The 18,136-nt window shown below is 44.4% G+C and overlaps 1 protein-coding gene across 2 annotated transcripts; it reads left to right on the plus strand.

The window, feature by feature from the left end:
• The first annotated feature begins 10,588 nt into the window (after positions 1 to 10,588).
• Positions 10,589 to 17,571, plus strand: EIF1B (eukaryotic translation initiation factor 1B). 2 transcript variants are annotated; one of them, XR_006577509.1, is made up of 5 exons: positions 10,589 to 10,833; positions 13,322 to 13,485; positions 14,393 to 14,494; positions 14,626 to 14,784; positions 17,203 to 17,571. XR_006577509.1 is itself a non-coding variant. In XM_045007987.1 (4 exons), exons 1-4 carry the CDS (start codon positions 10,803 to 10,805, stop codon positions 17,245 to 17,247), a joined length of 342 nt encoding a protein of 113 aa, XP_044863922.1. In that variant the 5' UTR covers positions 10,597 to 10,802; the 3' UTR covers positions 17,248 to 17,571. The 2 variants fall into 2 exon arrangements, 1 of the variants encoding a protein (XP_044863922.1); XM_045007987.1 differs by lacking the exon at positions 14,626 to 14,784 and having other exon boundaries at positions 10,597 to 10,833.
• Positions 17,572 to 18,136: the final 565 nt, after the last annotated feature.

The raw sequence follows: 18,136 nt of genomic DNA on the forward strand, positions 1-18,136 counted from the left end.
AAGATGCGCTGAGACCACTGCACGCATCACCAAGCAAACAGGAAGGGGACTTTCAAAATTCCTAAGGAATTTACAGAGTGGGGCTGACGGTTGGTCACCTGAGTGCAGGGCAGTAGAGTTCAAACTGATGACCAGAGAGGCAAGAGCAGGCATTGTGGGATGCCTCCCAGAGGCCAGTTGCAGCGCTATGAATCGACCAGGGTGTCTACACTGGCACCGCAGTGCTTTATCACCAGTGCAGAAAGCTGTACTCCTCTTGTCAGGGTGGGGTTTTTTTCTACAGCGCTGCAACTACACAGTTTCTGCGCACTATGTGGCTTGGCAGTGTATACACCTCGGGCATTAGAACGCAGAAAGCTGCTTTACTGTTCAGAAACTTGCCAGTGTAGACAAGGCCTTGCCCAGTACTATGCAAGAGAAGAAAGTGAAATTGCAACCAAGATCAAATATGGCACAACCATAATACCTATAAGCAACACAAGTTATATGCAGAATTCCAAGGGAAAGTACACAGGCTGAAATTTCAAGTAGTATAGATCACACAGGAACCTTTGCATTTAGCTAAAATTAGTCAATTCAGTCTAGTGACACTAAACCTGGGACAAATGACTACTAATAGGCACACAAGCAAAACAAAATCTACACTGTGGCACCCTCTTGCTAACAGATTACCAAGATGAATTTTTAACATCTGGGATGTCTTCCAGGCATGTTACACCTAGAAACACAAACAGTTCAACTAGTACAGCACCTACCTTACAGAGTACCCTTTGCATTAAAAGAGCAATAAAGTAAATGGAAAAAGAAAGCATCATTGCTAAAGTTAGAACTCACAAGTTGGATAGGAAGCACTATAGCCTGTGAGAAGCCAAACAAACTGTACATTTGTATAGACCCAAACAATTTAAACAAAGCACGAAAAAGAGTGCACTACCAAATTCCTACAATTGAAGTGCTACCTGATTTTAATACTTGATACCAAAGATAGATGTTGGCAAGTGCTACTGGAAAAGTGAAACAGCTACCTGACCACAGCCCAGGCACCAGCAGGTAAATACAGATAGTTGAGAATGCTGTTTGGGATCAAACCTGTAGCAGAAGAATATCAGTGCTGCCAACACAACATACTAACTGGACTCTCAGGGATCAGCATCATTTCCATACTTCAGAATGTCAAGGCAGCATGGCAGAAGCTGTGGCAGATCACGACTACAGCCTCATCCGTCTGCAATAAACCACCAAGAAAGTTAATCAGAAATTGAGTAAAAGCAAGATGGCATTGTAATTGACTGCAGTACTATCCACGGGGACACATGTTGACCTCCAAACCACTACAGTATGACCCTGGAAAGGTAAAAGCAATACAGCAGCTGCCCACACCTAAAGATATTAAATCAGTTTAGGGCCTATTAGATTCGTAAACTATCTGACAAAATTTCTGCAAAGCTGTGACAAGCAGGTTCCAGACACCCCAAGCAGAGAACAGGGGGTTTGAACCCCAAAGAATAAACAGCTCGATCAACTGGTTATATGCAATGTGCTATAAATTATGTCAAGTAAGGGCTTTTATGAAAGCTTGTAATGTTGTGAACAGGACAGTCATTGTTAGATACACGTACAGACTATAGTTATGAATTTGTATATAACTGTGCTCCTAATTTCTGCTGCAACATGCAGCTCTGCCTCACAGTCAGGTAGGCAGGGTCTGCCTCCCCAAACAGACAAAATTAGCTTCAGGTACCTAGCATTGTATAACCTAGGAAAAGACAGATAATGGGCCATAAAAGTTAATGGGAAAACACTGACACAACTGAAAAGAACCGCCCCTCCCCCCCCCCCCCCCGAAAACTATAAAAGGAAGGAGTTTACCTCACTTTGAATATCTATAGTGACTGAAAGGTAAAAATCCCTTAAAACCTTTGGGCTTGTCTACACTGTGATGTTGTCGACAGAACTTTTGTCTTTCAAGGGTACTTTAAAAAGCCCCACCTCCCCAAGACAAAAGTTTTGCCAACGCAAGTGGCAGTGTGAATGTGGTTTTGACAGAGTATTTACACATGCTGACTTTTAGCGACAAGGCTGTGACTTGTCACTAAAAGCTGTGTAGTGTAGACAAGCCCTTTGAGAGAAAGGGTTTGAAGTGAAATCTACCCAGAAACAGAGGGACAGCAACTAGACTAGAAAGCTATCTGTTAAATGCTGGATCCCCTGCTACCGTTATGGGGTATGCTGGGAAATGGTTCAAAAGCAATAAGTAACTTAGTTAAAAATCTCTTTTCTAATAAAAAGAAAGAGTAAAGTCTGAGGCTGTGTCTTTGTTTATTTTCTGTCACTTGTATAGACTTTCTCTCTCACTATTTCATCTTTGAATCTGATTTTTCTGTCAAATAAAAACATCACTTTTATCCCAACCACATCTCTGGTGTGCAAACAGTGTGGAGTGTATAAGCCAAAGCAAACCAGTCTGCGGGGCTGGTTCCAGGCTTCAGAGGTGACAAACCAGAGTGGAAAAGTCTGAGTGTCTGGTAGTTAAGAACTCAATGTGGATGGATCTGGGTGACTTAGGACTGGAAGGGCTGTTGGAGTCACACCTGGAAGGAGTAACTAGGCTGGTAGAAGCCTGGGTGAGACCTTTATGCTTGTAGGCAGGCTGCTGGTGTCATGGCTCTGAGCCCTAGCAGCATAGTTATAAGGCAGACAGTGAGAGAACCCCTTTGTGGTCTGGGTGATCCCCAAAAAGTCACACAAGCCTCTCACATGTGTGCAAAGCCCCGAGGCAACTACTGGATGAAGATGCAGTATGGACATAGGTACCTCACCATGGTGCAGCTATTGAACATAACAAGGAGCTGGTGACCAAATACCCCATTTTGAAATACTATGATGTGAATGAAGAGGCAGCCATCCAATGTGATTCCAGTAAGATGGGGTTTGGAACATCACTACTACAAGAGGGATAACTGGTAGCTTTCACACAAAAGTCCCTAGTATCAGCAATGGAACAAAGATACACCCAGATTGAAAAGGAATGTCTTGCAATAATGTTCACATGTGAAAGTTCAACCAGTATGTTCCAGGATTGGAAACTATTGAAGTAGAGTGGAACTATGAACCACCAGGCGTGTATTTAATAAAAAAAAAAAGACAAAAAAAGACACCTGCCAGCAGCCCCAAAATCAGGGAATGGGCTGGTCACAGTGTCACCAGAACCAAGGGGGCCAGGGCCCTCCCACTTTTTGAAAGTGGACAGGCCTGACCAATCCACTTTTTGCCAGGGCTGACTCTACCCCTCTCCCCCACCGAGGCCCCACCCCCCAGCCAGGCCAGTGTGGAGCCTGGCCGGGGAGCCCAGGCAGTTGTGGGAGCTGCGCAGACCCTCCACCTGCTATCCTTGCCAGAGACATATTCTCACAAGAGCAGGGTGTGATGAGGAAGACTTTTATTAGGAACGGATTGAGAGCTGAAAATGACTATTATCAGGAGGGCTGGCTTCAAAGAGCGTGAGAAGGGACTAGTGCATTGGGGAAGGAATGGGAAGGAGGAGATGGTGGGAGTAAGAGAGGATTAGGGGGGTCTCTTGAGAGGTGAAGGACCTTGGAGTGAGTAAGAGATTATGGAGAGGTTTGGGGAGTCTATTATAAAGAGGAATATTCCCAGGGGATGCAGGAAGGGCCTAAATGAGGTTCAGTTTTTAATACTACAGCAAAGCCCACTCAAAGTCAAAACTAATTTACAACAACATTTTTGACATTGGCCAGAAACTTCCTGTAAGTGATCTGACTGTCCTCAAATTGAAAGTGAAAACACCAAACGAGGGGTGTCGTAATTCAGTTCTTGTGTGCTAAACAGAATGATTTTTCCAGCCTTCCCACATCAATTTTTCATATGGTTGTTTTACCTATACAGCACACAATTACACTGCAAATATAAAAATATTGGACACTATAAAGCAGTTATAGTGGCCTGCAGTTGTCTCTCCCTGTCAAGCTCAGAGGGAGGTTACTCTGCCTCACTACTTCACACAGCAGATAATTATTAGGATAGGGCTCTGGCCACCTTGGGCAGGGCCAAGCACCACTCAGGCTATAGCCCAAGCCTCCTGGCAGAGCAGACAGTAATTTATACTGTCTGGGGCTCTGACTCCCTGGGCAGGACAGAGCAATGAGCAGTCTTTTAGACCAGACTTCTGGCTAGGGCAGACAGCCAACACACAAGGCATAGGCCTTCAGGCCAGGGTGAGTAGGACGCCACCCCAGGGGTGGGGGTAGGGAGACCCAGGCCCACCCTACTCCACCAGGTCCCAGCCCAGCTCCTCTCCACATTCAGTCCCCTCTGGGGGCAGGGTGCTACATGGCTCAGTAGCGGGGCTGGAGTCCTGCAGCAGACTAGCAACTTCTACCTCCTTCACTAGTCCCTCCCAATGAGCTCAAGGGCCTGCCTCTTATACCTCCTGCCCCACCCGTCTGCTTCTGGAGTGGCGGCAGGGCTGGCTTGGCACCACCCACCAGGGTGAATGTAGTAGGCCCTCTCCTTCAAGCTTGGAGGAAGGCCACTCTGCCTCTTGCTGGCATCCTTTCGTCTACCAGAGATGGTGGAAATTGCAGCCTATGATGTAGATGGTCTGTAATGTCTCATGTGACTGACTAGTCCAATCCAAGATTTGCATGATCTTTGACAGTTATTGCAAATGTATGTATCTTGGTCTGGAGCTGCTTGCTTCCTATGGGCTCTTTTTTCATCAAGCTATAGGAGCCAGTTACTGTCATGGACTTTGGTGTCCTGATGGAGACAATGGCGTAGTTTATTGTTAAATTATTCTTAATAGGCTGGTTGAACTGAAGTAGCGCAAAAGGATTTGAATATGTAGAAGACTTTAAATTAAGTGAGTGGATATGACTATAATTATCTGTTGTTTTACTTCTGGACATGGACATCCAGTTATTTCATGAAGATTATTCATGTCCAGAGGAAGCATGCTAAAGAATGTTTGTTTTTTCTTTGATAGCTAAGCACCATCTAGTGGATAAACCAGAAGTAATCTCTCTGGCTTCATGTTCCTACATACCTTTGTAAGCATCAATGAGTGAAACTCTAAAGGTTTTGGAGTTTGGATAAGGACCAAGGTCATGTCTAAACTAGCAAGTTTATAGCAGCAGAGCTGTACAGTAACTCCTCACTTAAAGTCATCCCTCTTAACATTGTTTCATTGTTATGTTGCTGACCAATTAGGGAACATGCTCTTTTAAAGTTGTGCAATACTCCACTCTTGTTTGGCTGCCTGCTTTCTCCACAGCTGGCAGCCTCCCTCCTCCCGCCCACCAGCAGACCCCATGGATCAGCGCCTTCCCTCTCCTCCCCCGCCTCCTGCCCGCGGCAATCAGCTGCTTTGCGGCGTTTTGGAGGCAGGGGGGGAGGAGCGAGGACTCAGCGCTCCTCCCGCCTCCCTCCTCTGCCTTCCGAACGTGGCAATCAGCTTGCTTGCAGCATTTAGAAGGGAGGGGAGGAAGGGGGGAGGAGAAGGGCCGGTGCAACCCATTAGGCGACCTAGTAGTTCTTCAATTACTTCCTCAAGGATGTTGACGAAGCCATCACCACCCACTTGCCTGGCCACCTGAACTTCTTTGTCAATGGTCGGGAAACCCTTAAAATCATTCACGTTCTTTCCATAGTTTTCGCCAACATGCATTGACTGTTTCAGGCTTGATTGCATCCATTGCCTTTTTAATATAAGTGATGCAATTGGCAATGTTGAAGGACTTCCAACCCTCCATCACATTAAGATTGGGATCAGCATCCATAGCACTACGTCTCCGTGAGAACGTAAGCCTTGTGTATGTGACCTTGAAACAGTGAATCACACCTTGGTCGAGAGGATGGAGGTGGTATTGGTGGAGGAGAAAGATGACTTCAACGTTATGTGCAAATCAGTGTGCTGCAGGGTGGCCAGGAGCATTGTCGACCATCAGCAACACTTTAAAGTCAAGTCCTTTCTCTTCGAGGTACCGCTTGACCTCCAGAATGAAACACTTGTGGAACCAATCCAGAAATAATGCTGCTGTCACCCAAGCCTTTTTATTTGATTGCCAGAACCCAGACAGGGGATTTTTGTTCTTGCCTTTTACGGCACGGGGATTTGCAGCCCTGTAGAGCAAGCCCGGCTTTATTAAATGCCCAGCCTCATTGCCACAAAACAACGCAGTCACATGGTCTTTAGCTGCTTTGAAGCCAGGGGCTTGTCTTTCTGATTTCAAAATGTAAGTGAGGTTGGGCATTTTTTTCCACAAGAGCCCAGTCTAGTCAGCATTAAAAACTTGTTCCAGAAGATAGCCCTTTTCTTCTATGATTGTCTTTAATTGTTCGGGGTAGGCTTTTGCTGCTTCTTCATTGGCAGATGCAGCTTCACCAGTAGTTTGCATGTTTTTGAGGTTGAATTGGTTCCTAAAACTGTTACGCCAACCTTGGCTGGCTTTGAATTCCTTCTCATCAGAAGGCTGTCCCTCTTCGGAAGGAGGTTTGAACAGTGCGTAGAGGATAAGAGCCTTTTCTCGCAACGTGTTGCCATCGACAGGCACACATTTACGGTTCTTGTCTTCCAGCCATAAGTTTAATGCCTTTTCAGTCTTCACTAAAGTTTTATCACGCACCTGGCTCATCACCTTAGCAGTTATTGGAGCACTTGATGCCACAGCTTGACTAATTTCTCTCTCTCTCAAATCTTGATGGCATGGATGCTAGATTCATTGATGCCATATTTATGCACCACATTGGAAACCGACGTACTGTCTCTCAATAAGTCCAACACAGCCAGTTTTTCCTCCAGCATTGGAACAGATAATTGTTTCTTCAGTTGAGCACCAGATGAAGTAGTTGGCTTGCATTTAGGGGCCATGTTGTATGAAAAATACATATCTTTAAACACTAGAATCACACTCAGCACGGTGAGATGCTCACACTATGAGAGGCACACGGGAACTGAGACCGAATGAGGGAACAGCAGATTCATGTCTCCCATCTCACACTCACTCCGGGGCATACGCTCATTGAGTGGAATGGTGGGTGGAATCGCCCGCGCTGTTTACAGGTATCTTGTTGTTTTTCTTTTTTTTCGCTGAGCGCATATTGAATTTGTGTAAGTTAAATGCACGTACGATGCAACTCACCTGTATGTTCAGCCTAGTGATAGTAAGATCATTGAGCAAACATACCAATAGCCATAAGTATTAGGGCAAAGATATAGCTCCTCCTAGCTGGAATACAGGTTCTTTCATATCATAAAGCTTTTTTATTATATTTGCTTTAAGAGCTTGGGGTACAGTAATTCTCTTGAAGTGAAAAAGTATACAAGATTTTCCCTATCTGTATGGGTTATTCATTGCTCTATAAAGAAATGTGTACTTATGAAGGTGGGGGTGAAATTCAGCTCGCTGCGTGGGGCTTCTGCTGGTCCTTTGCATAGGGATGAATTTCAGAGCTTGCTACAGTATGTAGGATTTTTCATACATGATAGTAAGTCCCAAGATTTAACAATAGTTCCTGATCCTGCCATAGTGTTTTATTATTCATGTGAAACATGACAGCTTAACAAAGGTGCAGTAAAATGCAAGCACAGGAATTACTAATTGCTATTCATTCCAACTAATTGTTTAACCAGATTTCCAAGTACTATATTTAAAAAGGATGAAGTTATGAGCAGGATAATTAGAAATGATGTTCTTTTACAGCACCGTAGTTGTTAGGTTATACATTAATCATGCAATTATATCATTAATTTGCCCATATTAGACCATCTGTTGTTTAAATAGTAATACACAATAGAATGTGTGGTTGTGATTAACACCCACCTTAGGTGTTTAACAATGAGATAGGAGGTGACACCGGTGGTATCAAAATATCTCCTGCTAGTACCTAGGTTTAAAAGCTATTTTAACCCCTTCTCTGCTAATCCTCAATTCCCACATATGTACAATTTTATCTGCTGAACTTCTTTGGAACATCATGGCATACATACCTGGTATGACTAGCGCATTTGAAGTACATTAAGATTCTCTAGGCATGGGGGATTCTCCAGCTGGTGAAATGATGTACAGATGGCATAGTCAACTCAGTGCCACAACCAGAGTGTGCAATGGGCTGTAGTTGGAGCACACTGTGCTCTGGCAATGCACAACGGGTGTACTGACCTTGTACTTCCCCCATAAATACGTAAGACATCCTTACTTAACACACATATGTCAATGCTGAATATTTGCTAATGCTGCTGAAACTGGGATAAGTTTTGAATTATATGGTTGTGAAGGAGATTTAATAGGATTTGAGAAGTGTGTTTTATCTGTTGGAATCAGAAGAAAATTCCTTGTGAAGGCTGTGGAATCTGTGACTAGCAGTGTAAACCTATTCGATGGACGTGAGGGTACATTTAAGGGTATCACATAACTTGGCATTTCCTTGCTTCTGTGGCTTGCACTTTGGGGGGATGTCACACTTAACCAACCTTAATCCCTTTCAAATGAACTATTTCCTAATGGAATTGTTGTGGGTGTTTTTGTTTATTGTTTTTTACAAGCGAAGAAGGCTATGAAGGGGTAGATAACAAGGGGGGGGGGAAGGGACACCCTCTCTCAATGTTGCCCATGGTGTGAGTGGACAGGAAGGGTTAATGGAGGCACAGCGTGGGGCAGACAGTAGGGTGGGGAGGGGATGTAGTGTTGAGTTGAATTTGTGGAGTTCTTGGTCCTCCAGTTACCAAGAGTAGACCAGGACATGTTGTAAGAAGACCTTCGGAAAGTGAGGGGCTTCTGGGCAGGAGCTGACACTCTACTTCTCTGCTTAAGTCCATGGAGGTTGTAAACTTTGTTCACTTGGTAGGCCTTGGTCAGCTCACACTACAAGGGAGGTAAGGGGAGGATAATTGTGAGGGCCGTGGTAGGTCTGTCTCTATCTCCCTAATTCCAACACAACATTGCCTGCAACCCTAGGATGGAAAGAGTAAGAGTTTGTCAAGCCAGCTATGCTATTGCTTCTGAAAAGTGGAGTAGCCTCTGTCAAAACCACAGAGCTTCAACAAAGGCTGAAGAGAGCTTTAGCTTGTAGCTCCTCTCCCCTAGCAACTCCTGCTACTCATCCTGACTGACACAGGGCTCACAACATAGATTATTTCCTCTCAGTTTTTGGTTCAATGTACTACAGAACTGGGGAGTGAGGGTGAGGAAGGAGGTGAGAGGGGATGCATTTTCCCTGAGGACAGTTTGGCTTGAGCCTTATTGTAAGGTATGGGAAGTATCGACCATTTTGAAAAAGGGAAAATTAGCCGCAACAATCTTTAATCACTGAGTTTAATAGTAACCTGGCTTCTTCAGATATACATTGGGCACTGGTTTACAATAAATTAGCTATTTGGAAAATCTGGAGGATAACAAAGGAAGCATTTGTTAGCTAGTATTGTCCAAAAATGGTGAGCCACTCAGAATTTTTTCCTAAAGGACCTATTTTTAATTAACTTTGGTTCATAAAATAAATAACAGATTTGCTTGCAAAGCCTCAGAAACTGAAAAGTTTAATCACAGATTCTGAACTTAAATTTGGGTAGATACACTGGATTTCCGCCCCCCACTCCCAAACCAAGAAGTGACTGCTTAAGTGACAAACGGAACCCAGCCTTAATTGTAGAAGTGTGCTCATGCCAATATAGTAAAGTTGCACAGAATTACGGTTTGTTCGAGGTGTACAATAAGCAGCATATAGTCTGTGCTATATATTTCCTAGGAGCGTGTATGTGTATATTTTGCAGTATTTATTCTCCAATGGGATGCGGGGGAGGAGTAAACTATGCAGAGTATCCTGCACAGTACCTATTCCCAGACACGCAAAGGGTGTAGAAGCAGCAGCGTATGTGGCACGTAGCTATCTCCCAGAAGTGGTGAAGGAAACGTACCGGGGGGGGGGGGATTGCATAATGTTTAGCCCCCAAGGTAGGGTGGGGAGGGTAATACGCGAAGTATATAGCAGGGAGGCAGGTGACGCTATCGCAGGGAGAGCGCTCTGCGGTAGCTGTTCTCCGGGAGGGGAGCCGGGGCAGGGGAGGGACGGGCCGCGTCCTGCCACAAGTAGCGAGCCCCTGAGCGGGGACACACACAGACACCCGTGTCCCCTCCCCCCCCAGCTCAGGGTCCGTTCCCGGGCCGGGAAGGGGCTGTGCGCGGAGTAGGGACAGAGCGCTATGTAGGGCGGGGTGTCACGTCCAGCCTAGTGCCGGGGGGAGGCTGCGGGGTGTCAGACACAGACACCCCCCCGGCGGGAGGGGTCGCACGCACAGCGATCGCTGCTCCCTGGGGGTGTCACTGTCTCGCCCCCCCGCTCCCCCCGCTCTGCAGGCTCCCTGACAAGCCGACACTTTCGGGACCGGGCTCTGGGCAGAGACAGACACCGGGGCGGGGCGGGAGGAGAGAAGCAGGCGGGGCAGCTGGCGGCGGCGCGGTGCATGCTGGGCGTCGTAGTCCCCCACCGCTCTGCGGCTGCTTGCTGCCGGCTTGGGAGGACTCCATTCCCCAGGATGCTCCGAGCCGACGGAGGTCACGTGCCCGCGGCTGGGGCAAGGGCCGGGCATAAGAGCGGGCGGCCATTTTGTGGGAGAAGTAGTCGCTGCTGCATCCGCGTCGCGCCCGCCGCCCCCGGCCCGCTGCCGTCGCTCCGGACTTGCGGTTTGGTTTTTTTTTTCCTCTCCTCCCTGCAGCTCCAGTGAGACGTGACCCGGGCGCACCCAGCCGCGGCCTTCTCCCCTGCTCAGCGCCCCGCCACTGAATCGCATGTCCACTATCCAGAACCTCCAATCCTTCGGTGAGCGACCCCCGCCCGCCCGGCTCCTCGCCAGCCGCCAGGCTCGCCCAGCGTCCCGTGAGCGATCCCCTCGCTTGCCGTGTCCCAGCCTCTGACAGGGGCCCCCGACCCCCACCCCCTCCGCTGCCCCGGGTGCCTGGGCTTTGCCTTGCAGCGGGGAGCAGCCTGATGTGGGGGCGTCCCCACTCAGTCCATTATCCTTGTCTCGGTAAGGGGCCCTGCTCTGGGGGTCTCCCTCCCCCCGTAGTCTGCCCTCTGGGATCTCTGCTTCCTGGTAGTGCCCAGGCTGCCCCCATAGCTGCTGTGCAGCACCCCCCGGAGTGATAGCTTCGTATCTTCTCTTCCGCCCCCCCCCTCCATCCACTGTATAGACCGGGGGTAGGCAACCTATGGCACGGGCATGTGAGCTGATTTTCAGTGGCACTCTCACTGCACTGGTAGTGCCCACGGGTCTGGGGGGCTCTGCATTTTAATTTAATTTTAAATGAAGCTTCTTAAACATTTTAAAAATCTTATTTACTTTACATTCAACAATAGTATAGTTATAGATTTATAGAAAGAGACCTTCTAAAATGGTAACATGTATTAGTGGCATGTGAAACCTTAAATTAGAGTGAATAAATGGAGACTTGGCACACCACTTCTGAAAGGTTGCTGACCCCTGGTATAGACCCTTTGGGATTGGATCTGCCCAGGCACTGGCAGCTGATCTGCCATGGGATTATTTTCTCCATCCCCTGTCACCTGCTGTCCTTCAGTGGGGAAAAACTCTGGCCCCCAAATCCTGGTGACTGCCCTACTGTAGAGCCCACTTCAGGTATTGACCTGCATGGATTGTGGGGCCTCCTTTTTGCATGGTCAGGCACTGTTAATCCTTAAGAAAGGCATCCTGGGTACGTGCTGTCTGGGGCGGAGTACCAAATCCTAGGGATTGACCTGCCTGGGGAACTTCATTTTATCAGTAAGAATTGGCCCACCCCCTGTCCAGAATCTTATCCCCTTTGGTAAGGGATTTTCCTTTCTTGGTCCCCTCTTCCCTTATATCCACACTGATTGAAATCCCTATTTGGTCAACTTGCCCCCAGAATTTAAACCCTTCCCATGCCCCCACTCCCACTGACTCTTTTAATAAGGTACAGACTCTAGGGATTCATCTGTGATCCAGAATCCCTTGATTCTTTAACAGAGGTGTGGAGGAAGTGGAACCAATCTGCCTCTCCTTCCTTCTAGTTCCTGACAGGCCAGAGTTGTGCCTGCTCCTCTAGATGTATTTTGTCCCAAGCCACTGGACCCCCCTTCCATGCTCTCCCCATTTTAGTTGCTTCTGCAGGCTAGGCTAGTTTGCTGGTGCTCTTAGGCCTGAGCATTCTTTCTCTTGGAGGTTTGTTTCTGCTTCTGGAAAGTAGTGGAGTTGCATAGGTAGATGCTTAAGTGAAGACTTTCAAATGTGACTAGTCATTTTTGGACCTCAAATTTTGGAAATTCAGGCCATTTTCAAGTGTCAAATTTAGCACATGAAAGTGCTGAGTTATACGCCTTCTGATAATTGGAGCTTTTAAAGTGGCTCAGATTGGTAACCCAAATCACTAGTAACATCTGAAAATCTTGATCTAAAGCTCATTACCTACTTTAGCTGAAGAATCCTATGTAACAGGTGAAGGAGTTTGTTTGGGAAACATGCAGGTCTAATCTAAATTGGTTAGAAAAGATATTTAAATGCCGTTTGTTTAGGGAGTAGGGAATACCTCAAACTGGTTGAATGGCACAGGAAGCCACTTTCTTTCTTCTTTATCCCGTTCTAAAGAGACTTGGCTCTCTTTCCCCATGCTTCAGTACAGTTGAAGACTGGAGGAGTCTGAAGGGTGCTGTTGTGTAGACATGGCTAAAATGAATTGTATTGGCTTTTTGCCTCAAACTAGGTACCAGTTGTATAGTGCACAGTGTGTTTGCAGTACCTGGTATCTGCCAATGTTTGTCACCATTTCTTGAAGATCTTCTCTTAGGACCATTACATATGGTGCTTAAAATTATGGTGACTGTCTGGAACTAGGACTCCTCACTGGTGGGGAAATTTTTCAGCAGAAATATTAGATGAGGCACCCCCTTAAGGTGATGGGTCTCTGGGTGAAATGAAGTTTTGATGTGACAGTTCTTGGATTTTGGTGTTTATGGTTTAACGAGTAAACACACAGTATTTTGGGGTTATGTCATCTATTTAACCTTTGAGGGGGTTTTGAAGAGAAAGCAAATGTATAAGTTGGTGAAAACATGACAGTGAGTTAGCTAGGGCTTTTATCATGTAGTTAGTTCTGTTTGAGATAAAAGAACAGGTTTTTTCCCTCTGTTAACTCTGATCCTAGGGATAAGAGTTAACAAGACTCTTCCAAAGGGCGCTCTGTATAACTGGATATTCTCTGCTAGCTGTATCAATTTATCATTTTCGCATGAAAAATGCTTCATATGTAGTAAACTGCCTTTTTCCCTGCAGACCCCTTTGCTGATGCAACTAAGGGTGACGACTTACTCCCGGCAGGGACTGAGGATTACATTCATATAAGGATCCAGCAACGAAACGGCAGGAAGACATTAACTACTGTTCAGGGAATTGCAGATGATTATGACAAAAAAAAACTTGTGAAAGCCTTCAAAAAGGTAAAGCTGCTAGCTTAATGTGGAAATAGGAGCGCAATGCCAATTTGTGAAAATTGAGTATTTTATTTTGACTTTTGGCTACATGTCTGCTTCATTTTCACATATGGCTAAAAGCAAGAAGGGAAGGGAACAGTCCCTTTGTTCAAGGGACAATACAATATTCTTGAAATTAACAATTTTTTTTACAAATGTTAGTCTCTTAAAACTTGTTCTAAGCAATCTAGTTAATTAGTTAAGGGTCTGCCATTTTTGTTGATTTGGCAGATATAAATGATAGACTATCAGGGTTGGAAGGGACCTCAGGAGGTCATCTAGTCCAACCCCCTGCTCAAAGCAGGACCAATCCCCAGACAGATTTTTGCCCCAGATCCTTAAATGGCCCCCTCAAGGATTGAACTCACAACCCTGGGTTTAGCAGGCCAATGCTCAAACCATTGAGCTATCCCTCCCTGCAACAATGACATGAGTGTTGCTTTTAATGTCATGGTTCTGCCATTTTTGATTTGCAGTGAGAAAGTGGTGTTTCCAGTGAAACTCTTAAACATGGAAACTAGTGGCAAGTTGGACAGGCAAATCTTGCATGAGACATTCCTGTGCTTGACTTTCCATCTTTTGGCTTTTAAGTATTTTGTTGGGGGGGGAGGGGCAGCTTGCCAGTTTACAGTTGTGTTGTCTGTAATGCTGCTGTCCTGGTGTCACCAACTAGCTTCCATACTGTTTTAAAAATCAGAATAGTGTAGTTTTAACCATGTTTGTCTCTTTCCATTCTTTTGTTGATACATAAGTGACTTATTTATAACCTTCAATATTTATCTTATGCAGCTTCTGTTGTGGAAGTACACTGTAAAGCATAGTAAGCTTCATTACAGTTTACATGAGATGTCTTACAATATGAATGTTTTTCTAGAAATTTGCTTGTAATGGCACTGTGATTGAACATCCTGAGTACGGTGAAGTTATTCAGCTTCAAGGTGACCAGAGAAAGAACATTTGCCAATTCCTCTTAGAGGTGAGTGACTACAGACAGACCACTAGCAGTATTTTAGATCTCTCTCTGAAACTGATAAAGACCTTAATTGTTAAAGGTATCATATTAATTTATTTCTTTACATTTAACCAGTTTTTGAACCTTTAATACAGCTCTTAATACACTGACCTGAAAGGACAAAACCAGATGCTTGCAGTACATAAGAACATAAGAACGGCCATACTGGGTCTGACCAAAGGTCCATCTAGCCCAGTATCCTGTCTTCCGACAGTGGCCAATGCCAGGTGCCCCAGAAGGAATGAACAAAACAGGTAATCAAGTGATCCATCCCCTGTTGCCCATTCCCAGCTTCTGGCAGACAGAAGCTAGGGACACCATCCCTGCCCATCCTGGCTAATAGCCATTGATGGACCTATCCTCCATGAATTTATCTAGATCTTTATTTGAACCCTGTTATAATCTTGGTCCTCACCAAGTCTGGCAAAGAGTTCACCAGACTGACTGCGTGTTGTGTGGGGAAAAAATATTCTTTTGTTTGTGTTAAATCTGCCTATTAATTTCATTTGGTGACCCCTAGTTTTTGTTTTGAGAGAGAGAGTAAATAACACTTGCCTATTTACTTTCTCCACACCAGTCATGATTTTTATAGGCCTCAATTATTTCCCCTCTGTCATCTGTTACAAGCTGAAGAGTCCCAGTCTTATTAATCTCTCCTCATATGGCAGCCGTTTTATACCCTTAACCATTTTTGTTGCCCTTTTCTGAACCTTTTCCAATTCCAGTACATCTTTTTTTGAGATGGGGCGACCATATCTGCACATAGTATCCAAGATGTGGGCTTGCCACGGATTTATATAGAGGCAATATGATATTTTCTGTCTTATTATCTTTCTCTTTCTTAATGATTCCCAACATCCTGTTTGCTTTTTTGACTGCTGCTGCACATAGAGTGGATGTTTTCAGAGAACTATCCACAATGACTCCAAGATCTTTCTTGCGTAGTAACAGCCAATTTAGATCGCATCATTTTGTATGTATAGTTGGGATTATGTTTTCCAATGTACATTACATTTATCAACACTGAATTTCATCTGCCTTGTTGCCCAGTTCACCTGGTTTTGAGAGATTCTTTTGGAGCTCTTCGCAGTCTGCCTGGGACTTAACTATCTTGAGTAGTTTTATATCTGCAGATTTTGCCACCTCACTGTTTACTTGTTTTTCCAGATCATTTATTAATATGTTGAATAGGACTAGGCCCAGTACAGACCCTTGGGAGACACCACTATTTACCTCTCTCCATTCTGAAAACTGACCATTTATTCCTACCCTTTGTTTCCTAACTTTTAACCAGTTACCGATCCATGAGAGAACTTTCCCTCTTATCTCATGACAGCTTTCTTTGCTTAAGAGCCTTCGGTGGGGGGTCTTGTCAATGGCTTTCTGAAAATCTAAGTACACTATATCCACTGGATCCCCCTTGTCCACATGCTTGTTGACCCCCTCAAAGAATTCTAGTAGATTGGTGAGGCATGATTTCCATTTACAAAGACCATGTTGACTCTTCCCCCAACAAATTATATTCATCCGTCTCTGACAATTTTGTTTACGATAGTTTCAACGAATTTGCGCAGTACTGAAGTCAGGCGTACCAGCCTGTAATTGCTGGTATCACTTCAGGAGCTCTTTTTAAAAATTGACGTCACATTAGCTATCCTCCAGTCATTTGGTACAGAAGCTGATTTAAATGATAGGTACAGACTACGGTTAGTACTTCTGCAATTTCACATTTGAGTTCCTTCAGAACTCTTGGGTGAGTATCATCTGGTCCTGGTGACTTATTGCTGTTTAGTTTATCAATTTGTTCCAAAATCTCCTATAATGACACCTCAATCTGGGACAATTCCTCAGATTTGTCACCTAAAAAGAATGGCTTGGGTTTGGGAATCTCCTTCACATCCTCAGCTGTGAAGGCGATGCAAATAATTCATTTAGTTTCTCCGCAATTCCCTTATCCTCGAGTGCCCCGTTAGCATCTCGATTGTCCAGTGGCCTCACTGGTTGCTTAGCAGGCTTCCTGCTTCTGCTGTACTTATATTTTTTTGTGTGATTGTGTAGTATTTTGTATAGTATTTAGATTTTGTGCGGTATTGTGATAATCAGGGTGATAAACATCTTCTACGAGTCTAAAATGTTTCTGAATTTTCTTGCACCTCTCTATTGAATTAACAATTCCCATTCTTTGGGGAAACAAAGTTTTGAGTTTTGCCTCTTGTTGTAAAAGCCAAAATATGTCTGACAAATATAACTGATAATGAACAGGTGCTGTGGGGTGGGGGGGAAATAGCTAATATTTTTTGTCTTGTCATAAGAATACTCAGCTGTAGCTGCTGTTTGAAGGCATGTGTTATCAGTTGTGGTTTTTTAAAGCAGTTCAGATTGAAAGGGTAAGTGGAAAAGACTAAAGGATTGAGATGTTCTATGTTTCTAGTAACCAGGTTCCTAAATAAAAAACATTAAGGTACATAATTCTTTGGGGCAAACTTCTGGAGATAATTCTCTAACATTTGACTCTGGAACCTGGAAAATGGCCATGAATCCTGTACTGTACCTGGTTGATGCACCTAGAGTCCCTTGTCACTCCTAATGACTTCTAGATCTTCTCTCTTGATGTAATGTTATGGCCACTCTGCAGTACAGAAGCTTTACTGAAATGTGTTTCCCTTTTGCAGGTTGGCATTGTCAAGGAGGAGCAGCTGAAAGTTCATGGCTTTTAAAATGTGTATAATCACATGAAGAATTCTGCAGTTTTTGTTCATACTCACGCTGGCTAAACTGTGAAATATGAGTCTTTTCAGTAAATGGACTTCCCACTTACCTAAGCATTTAAAGTTTTATTCACATTTGCATGATTACAGAAAACATGTGGTGTGTAGACTAGAAACACACAAAAAAATTGCAGTAAGATGGTAATGAAGACCTTTGTGAATTTTAACACATTTCCAATGGAAATGTTTTAGTGCTGATTGTTGAGTTTATTACTTTTCACCTGACTTAAATGTTTTTGTTGTATTAAAACCATGTATGTTGCAGCTTAAAAATTATGTCTCTTCGTATATTTCTTTGAGTATTTGGAACACTTAGTCAAGCAACAGTCCTGATTTAGTGTGATAAAACAGCTCTGTGGCAAGTTTTAGTTTACTGAATACCAACTAAACTGAGGTCTGCATAATGAAGTGTTAGCTAATTAAAATCAAAAGTAAGATAAATTAGGACTTTACAATCTCTTCTGAGTTGGTGCATTTGAATACCAATTTTATTAATACAATTATTGATAGTTTGTACAATTAAGAACTGGATCTTCACTCTGTTAAAATCTAAGATAATCAGTAAATTCTGAAATGCTAGTCTTACAGTCAAGAGGACTTTTGTAAACAGTCCTGATTTCTTAGAGGACCTTGGGTATTGTACTTCATATCTAGGTTTTCTATTACACACTGCCATTATCTTCGGCACCAAAAAAGTTTAAAAGAAATGCTCCTCTTCCCTTCTCCCAAATGGAGGGAAAATGTTTTGAGATGGCTTCTACCACAGCTATGCCCTTGGAGTTTAGTTCCTTATCTAGGATAGTGGTTATTTCAGAAAGTTGGCTTAGGTAACTTTTTC

Source organism: Mauremys mutica, chromosome 2, assembly GCF_020497125.1.
Source record: "Mauremys mutica isolate MM-2020 ecotype Southern chromosome 2, ASM2049712v1, whole genome shotgun sequence".
NCBI lineage: Eukaryota > Metazoa > Chordata > Testudines > Geoemydidae > Mauremys > Mauremys mutica.

What these genes read in the sequence shown, in the direction of transcription:
- EIF1B (XM_045007987.1), top strand. Translation starts at nt 10,803, where the DNA reads ATGTCCACTATCCAGAACCTCCAATCCTTCG. An exon ending in CCAGAACCTCCAATCCTTCG is followed by an intron (nt 10,834 to 13,321) that starts GTGAGCGACCCC and finishes TTTTCCCTGCAG; the next exon opens with ACCCCTTTGCTGATGCAACT. An exon ending in TTGTGAAAGCCTTCAAAAAG is followed by an intron (nt 13,486 to 14,392) that starts GTAAAGCTGCTA and finishes ATGTTTTTCTAG; the next exon opens with AAATTTGCTTGTAATGGCAC.